General features: G+C 57.7%; 1 protein-coding gene across 2 annotated transcripts in view; it reads right to left on the bottom strand.

The window, feature by feature from the left end:
* Positions 1 to 23062, bottom strand: part of GLI2 (GLI family zinc finger 2) — a 176904-nt gene extending 153842 nt beyond the window's left edge. For both annotated transcript variants that reach the window (XM_039234912.1, XM_039234913.1), the window contains exon 1: positions 22924 to 23062. In XM_039234912.1, coding sequence (XP_039090843.1) covers positions 22924 to 23062 — 139 coding nt within the window. The remainder of the gene's footprint in view (positions 1 to 22923) is intronic.
* Between the last annotated feature and the right edge of the window lie 1638 nt (positions 23063 to 24700).

The raw sequence follows: 24700 nt of genomic DNA, 5'->3' as shown, positions 1-24700 counted from the left end.
GCTCTCACCCGTCATACTTCTGTAAGTGCATCCCCGCAGGGCACTGCTCCAAATGCCCCACTGATGACCACTGAACTCCTCCAATAGTCCATTCCCATGCGAGGTGGACGCTTTACAGATGGGACACTGAGGCCCAGAGAGGTCAAACCACTGGCCCCAGGTCCTCTCCAGCAGGTCAGGGGCAGAGCGGGCACATGACCTAAGCTGGGCCTTAGCCATCGGCAGCTGTGTCACCAAGCTGAAGGCGTGGGACATAGCAAAGCCTGGTGGGCCGGCAGCCCGATTCCGAGGCCACTCTCTCCCCTGCCCCATGGACTGGAAGCCTGAAAACGCCTGCCAGGCGCCCCAAAGGGCGGGCCGGCCTGGAGGAGGCTGCACAGAGCCCGGCCCCTCTGCGGTCCAGCTGGGCAGTCCTGGACAGGTCACTCAACAGAAAAGAGCCTTGGCTTCCCCCCTGTAAAAGAGAATTGCACCTGCCTCTGGGGGTCGTGGCCCAGACTTAAGTAAAGGGCCTGTCGGGTAAAGCAGAAAAAGGGGCTTTTCCAAGCAGCTGTTAATAGTCTAAGTCAGCCTTCCCTCCACTTAACAAAGGAGGAAAAGGCAGGGGGGTGGGGCAGGGGCAGGCTGCCAGCTGCAAGCTCCCGTGTCTTCCTGGGCCCACCAGACCCTCGCCTCCTCCCCATGTCCAGCCCTCAGGTGGCATCCTGGCAGACCCCACCTCACGGTGGTGAGGCTGGGCCTGGCGGGCAGATGTGTGAGCCACTGGGCACCCCACGGGGCACAGATTTACCAGCCCGTCTGAGGGTTGGCAGCCTAGGCTAGAGTGAGAGTCCCACTCAGCCATCCTAGATGTCGGATCTACTGGTTTTCTCCATGGCAGATGTTCACTCGTCACCCACTGGGCTGAGCCACAGGCCAACCCCCACTACAGGTATTTTTCTCCTGACATGCAGTCACAACAGGAAAACACATCACATACCAGGCCTAGCAACCACGATCCCCGAAGTCCAGGAGCCACCTAACCGCCAGGCTGGCGGCCCCTTTGCAATCCTCACCAGCCACACAACTCGCCACGCGCAGACGCCCCCGGGACACGCATCCCTGTCGTGTCCAGGCAGCACCAGGCTCCACGGGCCACGCCAAGACAGGCCGCCGGTCAGGAAGGAGCACACACACTCTTCCCATTTCCCCAAGGCGGGGGCGGGTGCTCCCCGGGGGAGGCAGGGTGCTCCCGGGCGTCTGAAGCCATGGGGAGGCGCATACTCATCACTGAGCTGGCGCACGGCCACCCCTTCGCGGGGCCTCTGGGTCCCAGGCAGACGAAGAACACACGTCCTGAGACCGCCCCAGCTGGTCGCTCCCCTGGCCTCTTAGGGCTGCACACCTGGCGAGGGCACCCGAAACCGCTGGGCGCCCCATCCCGCCTGCCTGCTCCTCTCCGACGGGGCATCTGAGTGCCTGTTTAAGGAAGCCAGGCCCCCCACCCCCACCCCCACCCCAGAAACAGAGCTCCCCTCCCCAGAACCCATACCCTTTCCTTTCCACTGAAGTTTCTGCCACGGTGCAAAGAGCATTTGCACAGAGAGATGGGGGTTGCCGACTAGCCCGGGGGCCATGGCCGCACCTCCTCCCGGGGCCAACACGTCCACGGCCAGCCTACCTGGGGGTTGCCGGGGTGGGGAGCCCACCCAGGAGCGCCTCGAGGCAGCCCTCTGCCTCCCCCTGCCACCAGTCGGGCTCCTCTTTCTCCTGCTCAGCCTGTGACGTTATGGCCTGGAGAGGGGCTAATGCTCACCAGCTGGCCTGGCGGTTTAACCCTCTCGGGCTCCCAGGACGTCCGGCTGGGAGGAAAGCTCACAGCCACCCTCACTGGGGCCCCAGAGCCGAGTCGCCGTGAATTCAGCAAACATGAGGGCGACAGCCGAGAGCTCACATGAGATGAGAAAGCAGAGGCGCTCACGGAGTAAGAGAAAGACAAACTTCCGAAACCCATCCGCGTTCCACTGTCCTAAGGGAGCGAAACACAACATAAACTCAGCTGAGAACACCAGACAGCCGGCAACAGGGACTGGCCTCGATCTTTCTTGACAGCCCTCATCTTTCCAGGGTGTGATGCTTCACGAGAACTGTTGGAGGCAGTTTCCTCTGGCAAAACAGTCAACAGTGCTCAGACTCATGTCGTCTCAGCTACCACCCTTCCCTCTGCCTATGCTCATGCCTACTGAACTCCTATTCATCCCTCAAGACCCAGCTCAGACATGCCTCCCCCAGGAAGCCTTCCCTTGTCTTTCCTCCCTCGGGGGAAGAAAAAGTGCCCGGAACTGGCCTCTCTCAAAGTCTTTAACCATATACTGAGATCCTAACGGTGTGCTATAGTCAGTCCCTCTTCCTGGCTGGGGAGTCCCTCAGGGGCTTGGATGGTGGGGGATCTGCACAGTGCCTGGGCACTAGAGCTGATGGATACTTGCAGCTAGATGAAGAAACTGCTGGTCTCAGAATCCCTAAGATTTAGTAGGGGTAAAAAAAAAAAAAAGAAAGAACGGGTGGACAGGGAAAAAAACATTATCACCAGCGTTCTGTCGCTCTGAATTGTCTATTACCAGCACTTACAAAGTGTAGAGCAGATCTCACCACTTAAGATAATTGTACCACTAACTACAACCCAGAAAGAGACAAGAAGCTCCTGAGCCCCAGACCTACACCTCAGAGACCTTGCACCAAGCCGTGTATAAACCATCCGTAGAAGAGACTCTTAAGCCCTTACTCGGTGCCCCTGGATTCTTGGTTTAGAAACAATTCTAACGGATTTATGTTTTCCCAGCACATAAACTGGAAGTGGGCAGAAGTTAAAGGCAGGGAGTTGGGTTACTCCAGATGAGCATGTTATCAGCAGAAGGCAGGGGCGGGGCGGGGGGGGGGGGGGGGGGAGGTGCTACGAAGGAAGAGGCGCCTGCACTTAGGGCTCAGACAGACTCAAGTTCAAGTCCTGGCTGCACCACTTAATAGCCGGGTGGCCTTGGCAACATGCTAACCAGTAGGCCTTCCATAAACATCCAAATGCTTTTTGAATTAAACAGAATTGACTAATTGAATTTGGCCCAGAAGGAGCCTTGGGATTGAGAGGCAGAGGGCCTAGAGGAAAATACGGGGGTGGGGTGGGAGAGGTCCCCTGCAGAGACTTGCTGGGAGCCAGACAAACTCAGAAGGCTGAGAAGTGCTTTGTGATTGGGTGGGGGTGCGGGGAGGGAGCAGGGGGAGCAAGGAGAGACAGACACACACGTTAGCAGATCCTGTGGTCTTGCCAGGAGACACTCCTGCTCCTACCTGCAGAGCCCCCACTCTGTAAGCAGTTGGCAGAGCCAGGACCTGGCCTGCCTCTTGGCTTTGCACTAAATGCCCGAGACATTCAGCACCAGCTGAGGCCCCAGCCGGCTTAAAAGGTCAGCACAGACTCTTCTCTCTGCTTTGGGCCTGCGGTACTGACACAGTCCTTCCCAGGGACAGCTTAGGGAGTCAGATCTATTTTCTTCTTACAGATTTCCTCTTGGATGGAAGGGGGTAAAAAAAACAACTCAAAGGAAAAAACCAAAAACAACTCCTAGAAACACCCAAGGTCAGCCCTAGTATCAGACTCAGACCTATGAATCCTGGGGTGGGTGCTGTCACCCTTCACCACCGTCCCAGGCCAAGAGAGGCACTGCCACCCCCATGGGGATGGACGCTGGGGCTCTTACTACCACCTTTCTGCAAGGGGTTGGGTCCTAAGGCTCAAGCAGCCTTCACCTCTCAAGTGGTCACTTGAATCAAAGGCAGGATGCCTGGAAAGGCACAGAGCAGGGGAGGAGAGCAGGCTTTGAACCCAGAACCCTGTCAGATTCTAGTTCTGTCCTTGCTCATGGTGACCCTTTTTGCTGGGGGTCCCCTCTGGGCCTCATGTGCAACAGAGGGGCACAAATCCCTTGAGTTTCCTTCATATGCAAGTGAAGGGCTGATGATGCTATCTCCTCGGTGGAGGCCCTAGGGGGCCCGGGGCTCTAGAAGTGGGTGCAGAGAGAGCCATTTTGCATCCAGGGGTCTGAGGACAGGCAGGCCTTTGGATATGTGGGTCTGAGTGTAAGAGTCATGGGTCACAGAGGGCTGAGAATGTAGGACCCCCAGGTGAGATCAAAGCGGACTGTGGACCCTGGGCCAAGGAAGAAGGGAGGGGTAGGTGACCATGCAGGGGCATGCGGTGTCCAGAAGCTAGCAAAGGGGAGGGCCAGGGGCGTAAGACCAAGCCCTGGTGAGTCTATAAGAGGAGGCATGAAGACCACCCCCACCCCTCGCCACTCAGTGCACTGAGCAGCATGGGGACCTCACAGAACCATCTGGGGGAAGGGAGGGGGCACGGTCCTGAGGGGTGTGGCTTATAGGCAGGGAAAGAGACAGCTCTGTCAAGGAAAGGGAAGAGAGAAAGCGCAGCCAGAGGGCAGGTGGGACCAAGGGGCAAGGGGGCTTCAAGGAGAGACCCTTGCGGTGGTGTTGGGGTGGTTTTGTACCATGGCAATGAGGCTAAGCCCACACCTCATTTCTAAGAACTCCCCTATCAGTGCAGTTACAGGTTAGGGCTGGTCACAGCTGAAGTCCGCGAGGTCTGGGGGAAGGATGGGGTAAAGCAGGCCCTCCTTCATGGCAGCGGCAGAGTCACCGTGTTTTCATCACGTGCTAAGCCACGATGTGCCCTTCCCCCTCCTTCTTTCACGGTGCTGTCCCTTCCGTGAGCCAGTATTTCCCCATGACAGAAGCCAATATTTCGAAATGATGACACAAAATAATGCGCGGGTCAAAAAATACCCATTCAAAGTGAAAGAGAGACCAATGGATCTTGGTCAACCCAAAGATCTTTGGGCCAACCCAAAAAGGGAAAGGTAACCTTAAGAAACAGCCATGGGTCAAGTTTCCGGGTAGTATCGAAGAAGAGTATCTACAACCAGCTGAACAGACTTGTCAAACAGCCATCCCTTTTCTAACTCTGCTTTACGTGAGGCCAGACCGCCTCTGCATATTTCAAGCAAAACGGCATATTGCCGTATAGATGCTGATCAGAAGCACGTACACAGGTCCAGCCGCCTCCCATGAAGCCAGACCATACAGAGATTTACCGTGTTCCCATGCTTCTCACTTGCTTATTTTGGAAAAGAGTTATTTTTGGTAAAAACAACGGGTTTACCATTGTCCTTTTTAAGTGGATTAAAAAGTAAAACATTTAAAAATTTTTTGGCCTTAAAATTTCTAAGAAGGTAGGGGCACCTGGGTGGCTCTGTTGGTCAGAGCATCCGACTTCGGCTCAGGTCGTGATCTCATGGTCAGTGAGTTCGAGCCCCACGTCAGGCTCTGTGCTGACAGCTCAGAGCCTGGAGCCTGCTTCCAATTGTGTCCCCCCTCTCTTGCCCCTCCCCTGCTTATACTCTCTCTTGTTTTCTCTCTCTCTCTCAAAACTAAATAAGCATTAAATTTTTTTTTAAATTTCTACTAAGGTAAATGTATATGTATTTAAAGGTTTATTTATTTTTGAAAGAGAGCACAAGTGGGGGAGGGGTGGGGGAGGGGTGGGGGAGGGTGGGGGGGCAGAGGATCTGAAGCAGGCTGAGTTGACAGCAGTAAGCCCAACATGGGGCTCACACTCAGGAACCGCGAGATCATGACTGGAGCCAAAATCTGATGCTCAATCAACTGAGCCCCCCAGACGCCCCTCCAGCAAGACAGATATTGGTAGATATAACCCACATAAAGAGCCGTTCTCTGGGGCCCTGGGTAAGTTTTAAGGGACTGGATGGCTTGGGAAGCCTCTCTGCAGGGCGGCAGGTATGCCCCGCCCCCCGGCCCCACAGCTTCCGCACTCACTGCCTGTCTGTGGCTCCCCTGAAGGGGGGCAGTGGGCCCCTCTGGCTCCGGCAGAGCTCTTAGGGCCAGACAAATGTAAGTTCCAACTGTCCCCACGGCTCTGGTCCATCCACACTCTCGCCCATGTCCCGCCCGGCCTTCCCTCCCACTGACCCGTGCTGACTGTGGCTGCTGCCCTCCAGAGTCACGGCTCCCCCAGCTGAGTGTCCCAGCTGGATGCGGCTGGTGCCACCACCACCCTGTCCCATGTCACTCACAGTGGCTCTGCTCCCCTGACCCGACTGTAACTGGCAGGGGGTGGATGTCTAGGGAACATGTGGAAATGGCCCTGTAGGGACAAGAGGGGGGGGTGGGGGGGCAGAGGAAGGCATCCTAGGGAGAGGGAGAGTTGCACAATGGCACACAGGAACCAGGGGAGCCCACGCCCATGACGGTGTCCGCTGCGGATGGGGGAGGAGCTGGGGGCCGCTGGTGGTGGTCCCCTCCACTGATGGGGGAAGGGAGCTGGGGGGGTTCAGTGGTGGTCCCCTCCACTGATGGGGGAAGGGAGGTGGGGGGGTACAGTGGTAGTCCCCTCTACTGATGGGGGAAGAGAGCTGGGGGCAGACGGGTGGCAGTCCCGTCCGGAAGGCAGCAGGCAGGTCTAACTCCCTCCCACCCCTAACTTTGGGATACAGTGATTTTCAGCTCCCGTTCCGAGGGCCGGGGCTCCATAAAGGCAGAGAGGCCCGATGGCGGAGCCCTCTTCTCTCCCAGGCTTCACTGTGTTTTTTTATGAGTAAACATTCCTCGATAAAGACTTATTGTTGGCAGAGACCCCTTTATACCCCAAAGGTAAGGGTTTAAGTGGCCTTATAACTGCCGTTACTTATCTTTACAACGGCTAGTGAGAGCCTGCTCCATAGCAGAAACTTTCATTTCACTGTATATATTTTTAGTGACTGGTTATAAATCTGGCCCATCCCGGGGGCTCAGGGTCTGGGGTCTCTTCCATTCCAGAAGGCCGGTCTAGGAGAACCATCCCTGCTGCTCTGTCCCTGGTTCTTGGGACCTGTGGCACAGACGGCCCTCAAGAAGGCAGGACACAGGCCCTTGGGTCCGATGACGCACCCAGGGGATCTTCGGGTCCGTCAGGCACACTTCTGGCCCCTTCTGAGCAGCGGCCCCTTCCCTGTCTTCCTGTCCTCTTCCCCATCAAGCCTACTGGCTCAACATAGCATCTGATAAACCCGTGCCAACTAAGGCACTGATGTCTGACAAGAGCCAGATTCTTTGCCTCCTCTTTGAGAAGCATCCGCTGAGAAACACTCACATTTTCCTGAGAGGATTCCGAAGTCCTCGCTAATGATAAAACCCCAGAGAGGGACACAGAGAAGGGCCCCAGGAACTGAAGTCTGTAAGCACCCACCACCTCCATCTCCGTGCAGCAGACGCTACTGCTCCCCGCTCATGTCCCCGTACCCTTACTGCCGCGGTGTGCCTGCACCCAACTTCCAGCCACCAGCGCTGGCAGTTAACTGGCGGTTTTCTCCGCCCCCAAAGCCCCCTTTGCCTGACAACAGAAGAGGCCGGAAGGGCCAGAGCGGCCCTCAAGCGAACACTGACAGGGGTTGGTATTTAGACCCTGGCTCTCTCGCCCCTTGGGCGGGAGAGATCTCATGGGGTCCTGGAGCCTCCCCCAGGATGAAAGGTAACTGACTTTCGAGGGTGCCCCCCCCCGCCTCTGCTCCCATCCCCTCCCTACACCTCCCAATAGACCATGTGTGCTGGAATCTTCCCTGCAGAGGCCTAAGCATTGTTAATGAGGAGGCCATGTGTGCAAGGAACATGGATCGAATCCAGGGCGCAGTCTGAGGGCCAGGGAGGCTGGGGGTGACTTTCTTCTCAGGATGAGGTGGCCCAGAGGGTTGGGGGCCAGCACAGCCTGGTGATCTGGTAGGGAGGAGACTGTCCCCAAGAAGGGGTGGGGAAGGCGCACCAGAGGATGAAGGAACAGACGCGTCTGCGCACACAAGACTACGGGCAAGAGAACGAGCCAGCAGGCTTGTGCAGCCCCTACACGGGGCTCGAACTCACAACCCTGAGAGCAAGATCTGAGCTGAGATCAAGAGTCAGATGCTTAACCGACGGAGCCCCCCAGGTGCCCCCGAGCTGAGGAGCTCTTGCACAAGCACAGCCAAGAGTCTCAGTGTGACCCTGGGCGTGCTTCTCTCCCTCCCCAAACCCAACCCAATGGAGGGGACCAGGCTGTTCTCCGTGTGCAGCCGTGGGGGTTCTAGGATGGGGGCGGAGCTCAAGGCCACGCGGTACCTACGCCACCCCCACCTCCTCTGGGAAAAACTTTCAAGGGCGGCTCTGCCCCACACCCCCCAGCCCCAAAGCAACGAAGTTCCTAGAATCACCACCGCATGGAACAGGCAAGCATTGACTCTGGTTTTCGTTTGATTTTGTGCTTTTTAAGATCCCAGAAGCTTCTGATTCCTCCCTGGGGACATACGCACAGAAACCACGTCTGACCACCCACAGCCCTGCCAGGACATTTGGTCAGCATTAGTGACGTGCAAGCGCCAGAGGGGGCGTTCCAACGCCGTACGGCCCGTGGCACATGGAGAATCAGCCTGCACGCTCCCACAGATGTCACACGGGGATGGGTGGCGGCCCCCCCAGGACCTCCCGGTGCTCCTGGGGGGGGTGGCCACTGAGGCACAGAGGGCTGTGTGTCTGAGTTCAGCGCCTCCCGCACCCCAACAGAGGGAGGCCACGCACCCCCACGCCTGCGGTCGGAGCTGGCAATCTACTACAAGAACAAAGAGCACTGCTTTCAGCCTACACCTGACAGATGGCTGTCACCTTCACTGCCGTGCCAGAGTGGAGGACGGGGCGCATAGACCAGCCGTGGTGAGGGGAGAGCTCACCTGGGCCAGACCTGAGCGTGATGGCCCAGGAAGAACATTCTATAAACAAGGAGAGAGGACAGAACCTGCGTGTCAAGGATGCGGCTGGGGCAAAGGGGGTCCCAGCAGCCTGAGGGACTACAGTGACAGCCCCAGCAGAGGCCAGGGGCTCCCCGCGGTGTCTCCCCCAGAGCTGGGGGCCACTCTGGGGTGATGGCTCTGAAACACAGAAAAGGCCTGAGGTTCCCCCCGTGCTGGCACTGCAGTTGGCTCTTCCACAGCCCCCATGGGAATGGCCCAAGTGTGAGGCCTCCGCCCCAGTCCTGAGCTCAGCCAGACCAGGGAGGACACGCCCATTCCCTGCTACGGACAGAGAAACTGCCCCTGTGTCCACGGCACCCAGAGCCCAGGGCGTCCAGCCCCACAGCTCCCACCCCAGCTGCTCCGACTGGATCCCGGCCTCCCTGCACAGGGGTGGCCAGACTGGGCCGTGCTGCAGGAGCACCCCGCCCCGAGGTATGGGGATGACTGGGGCCAGCTCAGCAGCCCCCTCTTCCCAGCAGCGGAAGCGGTTTCCCCTCTGCCTCACCAGCACATCTAAAAGAGGCAGTGGCTTCCACATCCTTGGGAAACACGGGCGAGCCCTGTCTCCCGGGCTGGAGGACCCAGGCGACATTCTTCCCGGTGTGGTCATTTCCTTGGGTACCTCCTGTCTCGCCGGAGCAGGCTGTCCACTCCAGAAGACTCAGACCCTGCTCCCAGCTGCCACAGGTGAACACAGGCCTGACACCCCTGGGCCTCAGGGAGCCGCGTCTCCTTTCGGGAGAGACCATCTAGAACACCGCTTAGCATGCAGGAGGCCCTCAGGAAATGCCACACGTGGGAAGATGGAAGAGAGGCAGGGTGGCAGAGAGGGGAGGCGGGACGGAGGTCTGAAGAGCAGAGAAATCCAGTGGGAATCGCCTGCATTTCGTGTGCGGGGAAGGAATGCCTCAAGCCCCAAGATGTAAGTCAGTCCAGCAGGAGTGACTGTTCCAGATGTACCTCCCCTGCTTGAAGCCCTTCCACGGCCCTTTGCCACACACGGTCCACATTCCCCTGCAGGGTTCCCTACAGCCGTTCAAGACCCCTTTGCGACCGCAGCTCTCCTCCCCTCCTTTTGTGCAAAGCAATCCCTCAGGTGGATGCTCGGGTCCCTGGCCGGCACATGGGTCCTTGCACCCCTGCTGTGTCCCCTTCTCGGGACCCTCTCCCATGTGCCCCTCCTTCTTTGAGAAACTCTCCCAAGTGGCACCTAGGCCTGGAACTTTCCATCGCTTCTCTAAGGCTCTCACTTGGTGCTTCCCAGAACACCAGGTGTTCCCCCGTGGGCAGCTCCAAAGGACACTGAGGGAGGTGGGGGAGGACAGGCCTGGTCACTCCAGATGCAGTCAGAGGAGGCGGCCCAGGGAAGGGAGGACCCGAGAAGGGCTCCCTGCGTCTGAGACCCAGAGCTGTGACTCTCTATCCACTGGCGAGTGCCTACAGGTTCCCAGAGCCCCCGAGGCGTCCCTCTCCTGTCAACTGGCTGGAGAGAGGCAGACATTTTTATTCGGCCTGCCCAGCATCCCCTGGGGCCCATCCTCCCCTGCACAGTCCCTACGGGGCAGAGAGGCTGACCCTCCCCGTGCCACCAGATGCCCATAAGAGCACACGGTCTGGTCACGGTGACTGGCTCACAGGTGCAGGGCGGTCTGAGACAGGACAATGAGAAGAATGCCCTAGACTTTGGTGAGAGGCACCCGGAAGGAGACCGGTCTCCAGGAGAGCAGAGTGTCGGGCCCACGTTCACCCGCGGTAGCTCGGGCCTCCCGGTGACAAGGAGGGGAAAGTCGCCCAAGAGCACGTGGACAGCGTCCCCAAGGCATCACCCGTTACGGCTTCCCAGTTACGGAGACCGACAAGTCCACGTAGCTTGGGAGGGGCCAGATGAGTTTCCACCACTTCCTCATCCACAGGTGAGGATCCTGACTCCGTTTCCATCAGAGAAGAGCCGTCCCCTCAGGCCCAGGTGCAGCTGTCTTCCTAGATCCTCGAATGTCGCAAATGTCCCTCGTGGGCTTTGGCTTTAAGCTGGCTGCCCCTCCTCTGCCGGCCTGAGAGGGGAGCACTGGGCTGGGGCAGAGGGGTGCCTGGGACGTGGGAGCCACAGGCTGGGACTCACTGAGGACAGGGTGGAGCCACGGGGTCGAGACAGGGAGGGCAGCAGAGGGAAGGAGCAAACCGGGGATGCGGGGCCAGGACGGGGAAGGTGGGAGGCTGAGCCGGAGGACTGTCACCATGGCCAGCTGTGCGCAACCCCTCCCGGGAGCGGCAGCCTGCTGACACCCACCCTCTGCAGACGCTGTTCTGAAGGGGGCCTGGGACATCACTCACCGTGAGCTGGGAGCACCACCGAATTGCTAAGGCCCACCCACCCTGGGCGCCCCACACCAGGGCTGTTTGAGAGTCCCTGCTTGGGTGCCCCAGACCTGCTTCTTACTGGGCCTGTGGCACACTCCCCGGGCAGCCTTGGCAAACCCTTCCCCTCTCTGGGCCTCGGTGGGCCATCTGGCTCTTCCCTCTCAGAAGCACAGAAGAATCCGGCCCTCTCCAGGCAGAGGGCATCAGCGAGCCCTTCCCAGCAAAGCATCTGATTTCCAGCAGGACAGGGCCGGGCACCCCAGGGGGCTGGGGCTCATCTTCCTGAAAGAGCAGGTGGGCCTGGCGGGGGCCCCTCGCTTGCCGGCTGGCCGTCGCTCCCAGCCCTGCCCGAGCCCGGCAGCCCCTGCCGCTGCCGGGCCCACAATGCCTGCCACAATCAATTATTCCGAGTCCAAAGGAAGACGGGAGCTGGTGATAAAGGACTGGAAGTTAGCTGGGGGCTGGGGCTCTTTCTAAAGTGATTTACTCAGGGCCCTCCAAACTCACACCCTTAATGTAATTATTTACTTTGTCATTAAACACCCTCCTTCCACTCCAATTATTTTTAGAGCTTCTGGAGCCTATAGAATCGGCTGGGGAGGCTGCCCATTGGCTAGGGGGACCGGGTCCCTCCCTGAGGGGCAGCATCGCTCATGGCCTGGGGACTCCTGGGGATGCACACTGGGGCAGCAGGGCTCAGCCTAGGTCATCCCCAACTTTCCCGCTCTCTTCCTCCCTCCCTCCTTTCCTTCCTTTTTAAAACAGAGATATAATTCACATACCATAAAATCCACCCTTTGGAATTATACAATTCAGTGGGTTTTACTATATCCACAGGGTTACACACCATCTCCACAATCTAATTCCAGAACATGTCCTTATCCAAAAAGGAACCCCATTTCCCCCAGCAGTCTCTCCCTGCTACTTCAGCCTCTAGAGCCTTGCTCACTTGGGACAGTTCACATAAATGGAGTCAGATGACCTGAGGCCTTCGGCGTCTGCCCTCTTTCATGGAGCATCACGTCATCAAGGTCCATACGTGTCGAAGTGCAAGTCAAGATTTCATTCCTTTTTAGGGCTGAATGATATGCCACATGCATGAGAACACACTAGGTTTTGTTTGTGCATCAGTGAACAGGATTCTGGGTTATTTCCGTTCGGGGGACTTTTCTGAATGCCGTCACTGTGCGCATGGGCACACGGGCTCGGTGTGCACTGTGTTTCCAGCTCTCTCAGCCCCGTAGCTAAGAACAGCCACTGTCTCCCCCAGCACCCTTCTCTCCATCCCCTCCCAGGCTCGGAGACGGGGAAGCTGGGGCATGTCAGCACAGCTGTCGGTGGCTGGAAAGTTCTGCGTTGCTTTGCCACTGATGATATGACCAGGAGCTGCCCCCGGCCGGTCCAGCAGGCAATGCCACCATCCTATCGCCCACATGCCAGGCCGTCACTCCCCACACAGGGGAGTGTCATCACCACAGCCCGTGACGTACCTGGGTGTGGACCCACACCTGCCTGTCTCTAACAGAAGGTCCCTGTCCCCTTCCTTGTCCCCGGCACAACCAGGAGAGATGTGACTGGTATGTAGACTCTGGGGACCAGAGATGGGAGAAGGTCCCACCTGTGTCCAGCCTCAGAACTTGCAGAGGCAGCAAAGTGGGTCTTCGTCCATCCATGCCTCCCTTTCTGACCTTTCTCCCGTGAGGCTCGGCCCCAGGTCCCCTAATACCCTCAGGCTGTCACTGGGCAAGAGCCTGGCACCTGGGCACCCGGGTCACACAAGGGGATCTAGGATGACATGGGCCTCTGCACAAACTTGCAGGCAAGGTGACAGCTGAAGGGCCAATTTCAGGCACTCGGCTGGGGAGCACTCTCCGGCCCTCACTCCATCACACCACGCAGCACCACAGCTATGCACGCACATGGCTCCCCCCTCCGGATGTTCCTTCATTTCTAGGCCGCCAATCCAGGTGCACCGGGAGCGGGACCAGCCAGGCCAGTCTCAGAGAAAGAGCCAAGGACAGTTTCTCAAGACAGAGCCCCTCCAGCCTCCTCTTCCTGCTTGCCTGAGAGGAGAGGCCAGCTGAGCCTGGAGTGAGGTCCAAACAAGCCATGTGGACCTAGAGCCAGGCTGGACTGGGCCTCGAGCATCCACACGTGGTGCTGCAGCAACCAGAGAACAGACCCAGGGGTGCTCAGCATGGTACCACACGGCTCCCCGGTCCCCACACAGCAGCTAGTGCTGGGGCTGAGGTGTGCAGACAGCCTTTGCCCAAGGGGCTGACAAAGCCTCACTCAGATCCCACGACCTTTGCACATGTTGCTCCTTGGGCTAGAAGGCTGATCCCCCTTGTACATTACGGCAAGGCTGCTACTCCTTATGAAGATTCTGCTCACATACCTGTGCATTCATTCATTCTTGAATATATACTATATATATATATATATATATATGTATGTATATGTATATAATGTTTATTTATTTTGAGGAAGAAAGAGACAGAGTGCCAGCAGGGGAGGGGCAGAAAGAGAGGAAGACAGAATCTGAAGCAGGCTCCAGGCTCTGAGCTGTCAGCACAGAGCCCAACACAGGGCTCGAGCTCATGAACCTTGAGGTTGTGACCTGAGCCGAAGTTGGATGCTTAACCGACTGAGCCACCCATCTGCCTCATTCACTCTCAAATATTTATGGGATGCATATGTGCTACTCTCAGAAATAGTTCTAGAATAATCATAATAAGAGCAACAGCAAGACTACTGAAAGCAATAGCTACTATACACCAAACGCCTACGATATGCCAGGTGCCATCTAAGCCCTTTGTGACAGTTATCTGTGACCCTGGCCCCCAGAAGAGAAGTATGTTGTCCACTCGGAAGGTGAAGACACTGGGGTTCAGACCAGCAATGGATACACAACTGGGAAGCGGCAGAGCGAGGATTCAAACCTCGTCTGTCAGAGCCTGAGCCTCGGCCCCCAGACCACGCCGGTCACCCGAGCTGGTGTTCCATGCACCGTTCTCTGTGGCTTGCCCTGAGCCCTGCACACTTGGTAGCCTCTCCCCAGCCATCTGATGTGAAAGGGGACTGACCAGGGCAGAGACGGGCAGGGAGGGGCAGAGAAAGGACTGACCAGGGCCCTGCTTGGACATTTCAGGTCCCACCTCTCCCCTGAAGTATTCTGTTCACTCCGTACATCGGGCGAGGCACGACGTCTGTATTACGAGTGGGGGGTGTCTGGTTTCTCCAAGGGGCCACAACCCCTGGGGACAGGGACGATGGATCCTGCTTCTTGGATGCCCCCCCCCACTCCGACCTGCCCCCTCTGCTAGCACAGAGCTTCGGAAACGGTAGCGGTCCGTTCCATTCTCTGCTAGCAGAGCTCACCAACTCATACATGGCAGCCAGACACATGCAGTGCGGGTCTGAAGTGGAAACGTGTGTGCACCGGCCTCTACAACCAAGGAGGAGAGGCCAGGGGGTCCATCAATAAGGCTTCTAGAAACAGATGCACTGCTTTGCCCTCCTTGGCCCATCAGTGTGCATTCAGAGGCTACTACGGAGCCATGGGACCTCAGCCCGCAAGGTCCAGCGGCCACGTGACCACCGAGGAGCCCCAGACACTGCTGGGCCTCCTTTCTGAGCAGTCCTTCCCGGGTCCCACTGGTCCCACAGCAGATGCCACTGCCCAGCCCTGCCGGCTTGGCTGCCAGGCCCGGGGACCTCTCCCTGGGCTCCCTGCCTCCAGCCTCCCGCTGCAGGTAGCTGACACTGACAATGTGAAGTGGTAGGGGTGTCTGCCTTAACCCTTGGGGACTGGTTCCCTGAGGACTGGGGGTGAGGGAGAGTCTGGACACCCTGCCTGTCACCGAGGCAGGAGCCCCTCTCAGGCCAACCCCCCCGAATACCCCACTTAGAGCCACACGGGCCAAAAGGGGACTCAGAAGCCCTTGCACTCCCAAGGGGCCACTCACCCACCCTTTCCTCTTTTCACCTGGTTAAACCCTGCACATCCGGACAGGCCCAGCTCATGAGGCTCCCTGGGCAGGATCTGTCACGTCTCCCCAGCGTCCCCACCGTGCTCTGTTCTCTGTCCCGATGCCTTCCACCGGGACCTCCTGCAGGGCAGAGGTAGCGTCTCTGCATCACCGCATCTCTGACCGGTGTTCCGGAACCATCTGCAGGATGCACACGTGTGCTCAGGGAACCCGGAGGCACGCCGGCCGCTTCCGGAAGGCTGCGGGTCCCCCTTCTCTTTCAGGGGTCCCGCTTCCGCCCCAAACCCCAGGCCTGACTTCCTTATCTTCAAAATGTTCCCAAGATCAGAGGCAGGGAGACCTGGCCACAAACATAAAATAAATTATCCCCCCACACCAATGATAAATGGTTCTATTAGCAAACCAGATTGTTAAACTCCGATATAACAGAACGCAGGAAACTGGGGCCCATCCATTCTCCCTCTAGCGCATACTGAGTTGTAAATAGGTTATTTTGTGTGTAAATAACACATTAAAACACAGCATTAGCTGTGTCTTTTGATAGAGAGGAAATTGTTACAAATAAATAATTCCGGACAGGAATGTAAAATAAGCCAGATTTAATAGTGCGTGCCTGGTGCAGCCGTGTTAAACATGACTAAAATGATAAACCCCAGAATATACTAATAGTAAACTATGCACCGACATCAAAGTAATGAGGCTGTATTTTTACCAAGCTTTAGAAATGCTAAAATTAGTTTTGACAGAACCAAACGTCAGAAAAATGTTTCCAACGTAAACACCATCAATTTGGGAGGCCGGGGTTTGGGACAGGCCGGGGGCAGGGCCGGGAGCAGCTGCGTCCCATCCCATGGGCGATTCCCGGTGAAGCGGCTTCCGGTCCCAACGGACTCGCTGGATAAGTCTCTGCTTCGTGTCTCTGGACCTTGGCCTCCACACGTCTATGAGGAACAGATTTGAACTCTACGATCTCTCAAGCTTCTCCCAGCTCTGTAATCGGAAGGGACTCTGAAGCTTTCCCTGACACTGCAAGAGTTAAACGTGCACCGTGAAACGAGACTGAGTTTGCAGAGGCCCCAGGGAGCGAACAGGAGCTGGACTTGGCCTTCAGGCGCTTTCATTCTCTGTGCGTGGAGCTCACCAACGCACACGTGCCAGCCAGACACACACAGCGCGGGTGTGAAGTGGAAATGCGTGTGCGTCGGCCTCTACAACCAAGGGGGAGAGGCCAGGTGGTCTGCCGAGAAGGCTTCCAGAACACAGACCCTGCCTGGGCTGGGGCCTTGAACGCTGACCCGAGGTACGGCAGGTCGGGGCTAAGTGGGGCGTCTGCTCTGATGTTGGATGGCAGCTGTTTTGAGTGACGTTTAGAGTGGCCTTTAGAGGATCAGGTCCATAACAGGCGAAAGGAACGGACATTCAGAGTCACGTCACTAGAGTTTCCGCTGTCGATGCACAGGCCCTCTGATAGCCAGTCTGCAAACACCCTCCCATTGCACCTGGTCGAAGCTGGATGTAAGTACCATCATTACCCCCGACTGATGGGCTCGAGAAAAGTGAGCCGGCCTGCTCCAGGGGACACGGCTGACAGTGGGGAGCAGGGAACAGCCCTACTGTGCTCCACTGTGGGCCAGGAGAAGCCTCCAACCCTCACCTCTGCCCAGTACCCGGACCCTCCAGAGCGAGACCTCACGGGCCAGGGCCTCGCCAGTCACCCGGAGAAAGCCCAGGCAGCCGTGCCAAGCTGTCGGGGAGGACCGAGCTCTGCTCTTGGCAGAAGTCTGATGGGAACTGGCTGTTCTGTGACGGGGCCATTAAAGGCAGCTCAGTGGCGGCCTCAGCGGCCTGCAAATCACTTCAATAAGAATAATTGAAGTGTCCTCCACTCAGTCACACCGGCGTGCGTCCTCTGGCCCCAGGTGCAAGCAAGCGGCCCGGCAGAGCAGCTCAGGCAGGCCGGGAGGGCTGGGCCCTCACAGCAAGGTCCAGAGGGCCTTGGGTGGGGGGGCCCAGCTGGCCCTGGTCTCCCAGGGACTTTGGCGACCTCAGAACGAACGGGCCACACCAGCCTACCCACACACACTTGGCATAACAGCGTCACGCTCCTCTCGCTCAACAATCACTTACTGGCGGCCCGCCTTGCTGGGTCAGGGACGTGACGTGGGGTGGGGGTGACGTGGGGCGGGGGCGCAATGTGGGGCAGGGGGGTGATGTGGGGCAGGGGCCCGATGGTGAACAAGCCATGTCCTGCCCACAGGGCATCCTAGAGGGGGGGCCCAGAGCCAGAGGGAGGGCAGAGACGCCAGGGACTCAGAGGTTCTTACCTCTGGCGGGGCCCCAGGTGACTTGCGTGTACTTCCTCACCCTGGGCACCTGGGCCAGAGTGCTCACCCTCACCCCCACCCCGATTCCTTTGCAGACTCTGGTATTTGCACCGCATTCCAGGCCTGACAGGGGTACCTCACCGCTGAGCAAAAATGTGCCTGAAAGAAACTTTGAAAGAAGCCAGCAGGGCCCGTGGACAAGACGAAGGGGTGGCCTGTGCCGTCGGTGACACAGAGGCCCCCGGCAGTGAGGAGCAGTGTGCTGAGAGTCACACAGTGACGTGCAGGCACGGCCAGTGGCCCCTGGTTAGTGCCCACCTCCAGGGACAGACCCCGTGCCTTGGGCCAACTTCATCCAAAGAGGAAACTTGTTAAGCATACACGTGCCCGGGCCCCAGCCTGGGAGAGTCAATGTCAGCAGGTCTGGAGCGTCCTGGGAATCCACATTCAGGACGGCGGTGTCACGGGATTCCGAGGTACTGCCGCTTCGGCAACCTCTGGTCCGATCCCACCCTCCAGCACCCAGGGGAGAAGGCTAAGGGAGCAAGACCGGGGATCCAGTAAGGTCATCTGCCCAGGACAGCCTGGGAGAGCGAAGCGAAGGGGGACAGAACCGCAGGCCTGATGTCCAGCCTGGGGCTCCCCCCACCTCTCTCAGGTAGGAAGCTAACAGAAACCCGGCCTTCCTGCTACCTGTCACGCCTCCTCGAGTCAACTAGCAAAGGGGACCAGTGAAGGGGAGACTTTCGAAGCCGGGTAGGGCCTGCCGGGCTAGGAAAGGAAAACCAGTAACATAGTTAACGAGGCAGAGACGTCACTGGGATCTCCACAGAGAGCTAACTTAGTGCCTGGCTAACGCAAGCAATTCCCACAGCACTGTGACGTAGGCACCATTGCTGTGTCCGTTTTACAGACGAGCAAACCGACACAGCGACCTGCCCACGGTGAGCAGAGCTGGGCCTTACCCAGGCGGTGTGATCCCAGTCCGAGGTGCTTCTCACCGCTGCTCTGTCCCACCTGGGAAGTACCCCGTTTGAGGCAGGTGTGGGCGCGTTGGGTCTCACGTTATCTTTGCACACCAGCTCTGCTGCGCGACTCCCACGTGGAAAGTCCCACGGTGCCTCATGCAGCTTGAACACAGAGGGCCCCACGCTTCCAAGGGCCTCAGAATCCCATAGCTTGCTGGGCTCCCCACTCCCGGAACACTGCTCCTGAAGCCTGGGGGGGCAGCCAGCTCCCAGGGATGCTGCTGCTGCAGGTGGGGGTCCCCCGTGGAGGGACCCTGGCCCAGCACACAGTGGGTGCTCTGTGGCAGTCAGGTGTGGGCCACTGCAGGCGCCTCGCAGACTTTCTAAAGCCTGTCTGGCTGTCTGACCTCAGGGATTTAGCAAAGCTCTCAGACCAAGACTCGGCTCCGAGGTTTAACGGCTCCAGACTTTCCGACCGGCCCAGCCCAGAGGCCTGAAGCGTCTGGGTCCCTGGGGCTCAGCTGGGGCACACAGACAGGTTCAGAAATATTTCTGGAAAGAAAACCCACCGCTGAGGAGGAAAATACGACAGCATTTGGGCCGTTTCGGTGTAAAGCAATGAAAAACATCTGAATCAAATTGCCTTTAAAATTACGCCATTTTAAAAATTAAAGGGGAAAAAAAGCTCTGGGCCAAAATGTGTTTTTAAAAGATTTATGGCCTCCAAAATGTTGGCACCGCAGCCAAAGTCGCCGGGGAAGGACCCACCAGCCTCGGCTTCTGCCGTCTGCTCTCCAGAGTCGCTCCCACCAGACAAGTGATTCACTGAGCCTTCCCCCAGTTTGACCACAGCCCTGCTTCGCCTTCCTGCTACCACCCTGTTCTGCTGTGGGCTCAGAGAGGTAGCGGCTCTGAGCAGAAACGCCCAGCCCCCAGCGTGTCCAGCCTCGTGACACTCAAGGGAGGTCAAGCAACAGAGGCCAGTCAAGCCACGTGACTTTTCAGGTCCCTCTGCAAATAAGTCCCAGCCTCGAATCTCAAAGTCACAAAGAGCAGGTGCCATTAGCCTACTGGACAGATGAGTGACTTTCCGCTGCTGGAGCAGAGGCTGGACCATTACCACTGAGTCTCAGTGGGCTGGGCTTTAAGTCCCAGATCACCCATAAGGAGTCTAAAATCACAATTTAAAGCAAGAACTGAAAGACTCTCACCAGGTGGCAAAGAAGAGCCGGAGCCTCAGTTCTCTGTTACAGCAGCCCGTGGCCTTGGGCAAGTCCCTTCCCTAGCTGGTCGCTGTCTCTTTTACAAAAGTCTCCAAGCACTCATGAAATAGACGTCCCTGCCACTCCAGCCTAGCACCCGGCAGTTCCGTGAGCTGGGAGAAGTTCACCAGCAGGAGACAGCCGGAGCAGGTGGCCCTGACTTGCCAGTCTTCCTCCCCGTAACTACTCCTGCTGTGGCCAACTTTTAGTTACCAACCGAAGGTCAAGGTCAGCGGGACCGGAAGACGTCTACACTCCACTCCCACAAGTTAGCAGGGGCTGGCTCCAGCACACCCCTGCTCTCAGAGAGAGTTAACATTCTCATAGAAGGCTCTAGAAAGTCCTTAAGAACCAAGGGGATGAGCTTCCCGTCGGCATCGTCTATCACCCCGAGTCCCAACACCTGGACAACCATGGCTAACGGTACTTCCAGGGAGGCTACCATTGTGATAGAGACAAGGTGGATTTGCACCCTGCTTTCTGTCACTGTTAGAACGTGGGCACCTCCCCCCACATTATTGTAAAGTCTTGATAAACATTTTCAGTGGCTACGTAACGCTTTATTCAATAACTTCCCTGTAGTTTGGTTAATCAATCTGCTGTCATTGAGCACGCAAGCTTAGTGTTTCATGGCTTATTACGCGGTGGCCCAGACGATGGCCAAGGCTTGTCTGAGGATGTGGTAAGCATCCAGATCCTGCGACCAGCAGGGCCACGAGGTGTCCAGATGTGGCTGGCGGCCCGCACCCCGGGCCAGCCTCTGACCCTCGATCCCACCCCCTTGTCCCGCCGCCAATTCCAGGGCCTTCACCCCCACCACAGGAACTGTATGGCTTTGGTTCTAAGCGCGAACACACCCCAAAGACAGAAAGATTTCATTCCCACCTTATTTCTCCACTGTGAAAATCCAGGAACAGCCCAAGGGTCCCAAGGCAGGAGATGGTCATGAGGTCATGAAGACCTTGGGTGACATCTGCCAAATGGTATCCAAATGCCCACCACACGACACAGATTGGGAAAACAGGGCCCATAGAGGAAAATGACACGGCCTCTGGGGATGTGGCTGGAATGAGGGGCCAGGCCAGCATCCCTCTGGGCTGCACCACTGGGCCTCCCTCACCCTGTCCCTGGAACACAGCATCAGAGTCCAGGTCACCCGACCCTGCCACGTGCAGGACCCTGCTGGACTCCTGGAGGGCCCTTCCCCGCAAGCTGTGCACACGGGGCCACAGGGAGCAGAGAGGCTCTCCAGCATCAGCTGCACCTGACTCGAGATTCATTGCAACGACAGGTGGCAGCCAGCCTCTGCCAGGAGCTCCAGGGAATGAGCGGACGGGGGCCTACAGGAGTGGGCAGGGCCAGCATCCTAGGGGGCGGGGGCGGGGGGGTAGAGCAGGGTTGGATGCCTCTGAGAAACCCCTGCACCCCAAGCCGACGGCCTGATGCCCATCCCCCCACATCCAGATGCCCGCAAGCATGTGCCATTATTGCACATTGGTGACGACCAGGTCTGGCGCTAGAGGGGCTTCCCCCCAATTACATCTTAATCATTGCCTAATTACTGCCCGTGCCTGTTCTCTGCTGCGATGGTGTGGCAGTAAATCTTGCCGTGTGGCAGTTCACGAGCCACTCGGGATGCAGGAAAGGCAGACCCAGGCTGAGGCGGGGAGAGCGGAGGGCCCCAGGGCAAGCCAGAGAGGCATGGAGGCCAGGCCTGCTGAACTCACTGAGACCTCAGACCCCCATGAGTCTGTCTCTCAGGCAGAGGGACAGTGTGAGCAGTCACCACAGGAGAGGGAGGGGAAGCCTGAGCCCAGGGAAGGAACGGATCACATACAGACACAGCCAGGCCCAGGACAAGCCAGCCCTGCTACCAGGCAACCCGGCCTCCCAGTCAGCCTCCCCTCTTCTCCTCCCCACTGCCCTCATCCCCTGACACCACCCTGTGTGTGGGGTCCACCCGGGGGGGTTTGGCTCCTTCCTCCACCCCAGTGGGTCGCAGAAGGAGGGCCTGGACAGCCAGTCTCCAAGAGGGACAGGAGTCCAGGGGCCTCACCCAGGTAGGGAGGCCGAACGCCCACCTCCCCACACGAACGAGAAGGTTGGCCTTGGGTACCCCTCTCCTGACTCGGGCCACACATCCTAGCAACGACCTCCAACTTAGAATCGTGAACAGAAATAAAAATAAAAATCAAAGTAGTGACGACAAGCCGAAGGTCCTCTGGTTCACTCCGGGAAACACCGACCCCTCCCTCCGCCTCCCAGGGTCTCCCGGATTCCCCGGGCCCCAGCCCCCAGCGGCGCCCTGCGCGGGTCAGGGGCCAGGAGAAACGCAGAAGCTCGGCCCTGCCCGACTTGCTAAACTGGACTCCCCACATCAGCAAGCCACACCCCTCCCCTCCCCTGCCCGCCACATGTGTGTGTGTGTGTGTGCATCAAAGTGTGAGAGGCGCTGCCCACGCCTGCACGCCCGCCCCGAGAAGGCAAACCTGCCCCCGCCGCTCCCTGGGCTGTGCCTGGGCGGCGAGAGCAACAGCCCATGACTAAATGCACTTGAATAAAAAAGGGGAAGAGAAGAAATCTAAGACTCTCCATTCCTCAGAGACAGAAATAGTTCTGTGGCCTCCAGATGGACTGCGCGCACACACGGGGAGGTCTCGCCTTCCCGCCAAACTTCCCCGACGGGATGCTGGCAAAGACTAGTGGAAACCAGAGAGCCTTTCTCTTCGGGGCAGTAAATGAGAGGCTGCGGCTCGTGTAGTCCTTCTGTTATAATTAAGTTGGCCAGAAATTCACCTAAGGATGCTAAATTCCGTACCTGACCCTCTAATTACAGCCAGAAGGGATCAGGAGACAATTACTTTCCAAAATAGTCCTTGGCAGGCCAGAGGCCAGAAGCCGTGTCCCTGGCACCTCTCAAACGGGCCAAGGGAACACACGTGGGGCCACTCCGACCGAGGGCGGCCAGATCCCCTAAAAACCTGCAGGCCAATGTCACAGGGCCTGGCTTCCCGCTAGCTGGGGGCGCCCTCCTCTTCGCCCCCCATAAACCCAGCATGCCTGCCTGGTGACATCGGCCACCGGTCCAATTAAATCCTAACGGGCTAATGAAAACCACCCCTGCCGCCCGCCGAGTGTGCAGAGCACGCAGTAAGTACCTCCTTGGGCAGCTACCGCCGCCGCAGCCACCGCAAGAGCAGAGGCCTTCCTGCCCGCGTCGGGGAAGGCGACACCCTCCAGGCTCCCACTTTTGGCGTCCTTCTTCTCCGTGGCCGTGACCGAGGCGGACGTCTCCATCTCAGCCGCTCATAGTCCCGGGTGATGGCCCTGAAGAGAAACACAGAGACGTTCAGCCACACCAGACCCGGCCGGGAAATGCCGACCCAGATTCGCGGCCGCCGCACGCTGCTAAGGCGTAATTCTCTCATAATTGGGAAGGAGGCTTTAATTAATTTTGAGAATTATTAGTTCTGAGACTCGACTCGTCTGGGCTTTTGAACGACCTCACCGATAAGGTTTGCGTTGCCCTTCTACCCCAGATTTTTAAAAATCTGAGCAACAAGTGCCCACTGGCCGTGACGGCAAGCATGGAGAACTACTTTGAGAAATGAAGTCAGAGGCGGGACCACCAACCGGGAATCACGGGAAAAGAAAAACAGGGTTACAATTCCTTAGTGGTCCTCAGAGAAAAGCCCTCTTATGTTTCTTTAAAGGTTTGTAATGCTTATTTATTCTTGAGAGAGAGACAGAGAGAGAAAGAGCGTGAGCAAGGGAGGGGCAGAGAGAGAGGGAGACGCAGAATCCGAAGCAGGCTCCAGGCTCCGAGCTATCAGCACAGAGCCCGACGCGGGGCTCGAACCCACAGACCACGAGAGCAACGACCTGAGCTGAAGTAGGACACCTCGCTGAGGAGCCCAAGAAAAGCTCTCATTTTCCTGTTCCTTCCCTGCTCACCGGGATCCACCTCTTGTTTACTTGTGTATATGTGCATTCATTCATTCATTCATTCAACAGAATTTTTTACCATTGATGCACTAGCACATACTCAGTCAACGTATTTTTAAGCCCCTATTACGTGTCAGGCATGCTGCCCGGTGCTGAAGGTACAGTCCACCGAGTTTACATTGTACCTGGAAGAGAGATGTTATATGGGCCGGGAGCAAGCAGGCGGGGGAGGTGGAATAAATGTCTATTTAGTTTCAGCTATCGAGAAGTAGTATTAAAAAAGCAAAGTGGAAGGACAGAGCAGGGCGGAGGGACAGAGGGCCGCTGCCTTGCTTCTCTGAGGTTGGAATGTCATGTCATGCCGTGGGCTTCCACGGCAGCCAGGGGGCGGAGGCAGGAGCCACAGACCTGGATGGGCAGAGGCCGGCTTGACAGCGAGGTGAGTGCGGGCCCTGGAGGTTTTGAGCAGGCGGGGTGCATGACAGGACTCTCAGGGTATCGGGGTCACTGGTCACTCTGTTGTTGTGGGGGAAGGAGCACAAGCGGAGTGACCCAGCAAGACGTGATGGGGGTCTGAGGCGGTGACTGCGGAGATCACAGACTTTCTATGGCTTGGACCGGGGAATGCTCTGTCTGCGGCTGAGTCCCGGGTCACATGCAAGTCTTTCACTAATGTGCCTCATCACGTGCAGATATTGCTAATCGAGTGTTTGTTTCGAGTTACCGAATAGAAACAGGAGCCAATCTTCTTAAAAGAAGAGCAGTAGTGTCAAAGATGGCTCATATTTTTGGCTGGTGGCCTGGGTGAACGAACAGTCTTGCTGTTTGCTGGGGTGGAGCCCCACTGGGTGAGAAGCAGGTATGGGGCAGAAAGCAGGAGCTCAGCCTGGGCCATGTTAAGTCGGAGTGCCAACTTAAAGTTAAATCACGCAGAGACTGTTGGATATAGAAGGTCAGAGCTTAGGGGAGAGGGAGAAGCTGGAGATAGGA

This window comes from Hyaena hyaena, unplaced genomic scaffold, assembly GCF_003009895.1.
Source record: "Hyaena hyaena isolate Hyena2069 unplaced genomic scaffold, ASM300989v1 scaffold_91, whole genome shotgun sequence".
Lineage (NCBI taxonomy): Eukaryota > Metazoa > Chordata > Mammalia > Carnivora > Hyaenidae > Hyaena > Hyaena hyaena.
This window is presented reverse-complemented; position numbering and strand designations above follow the sequence as displayed.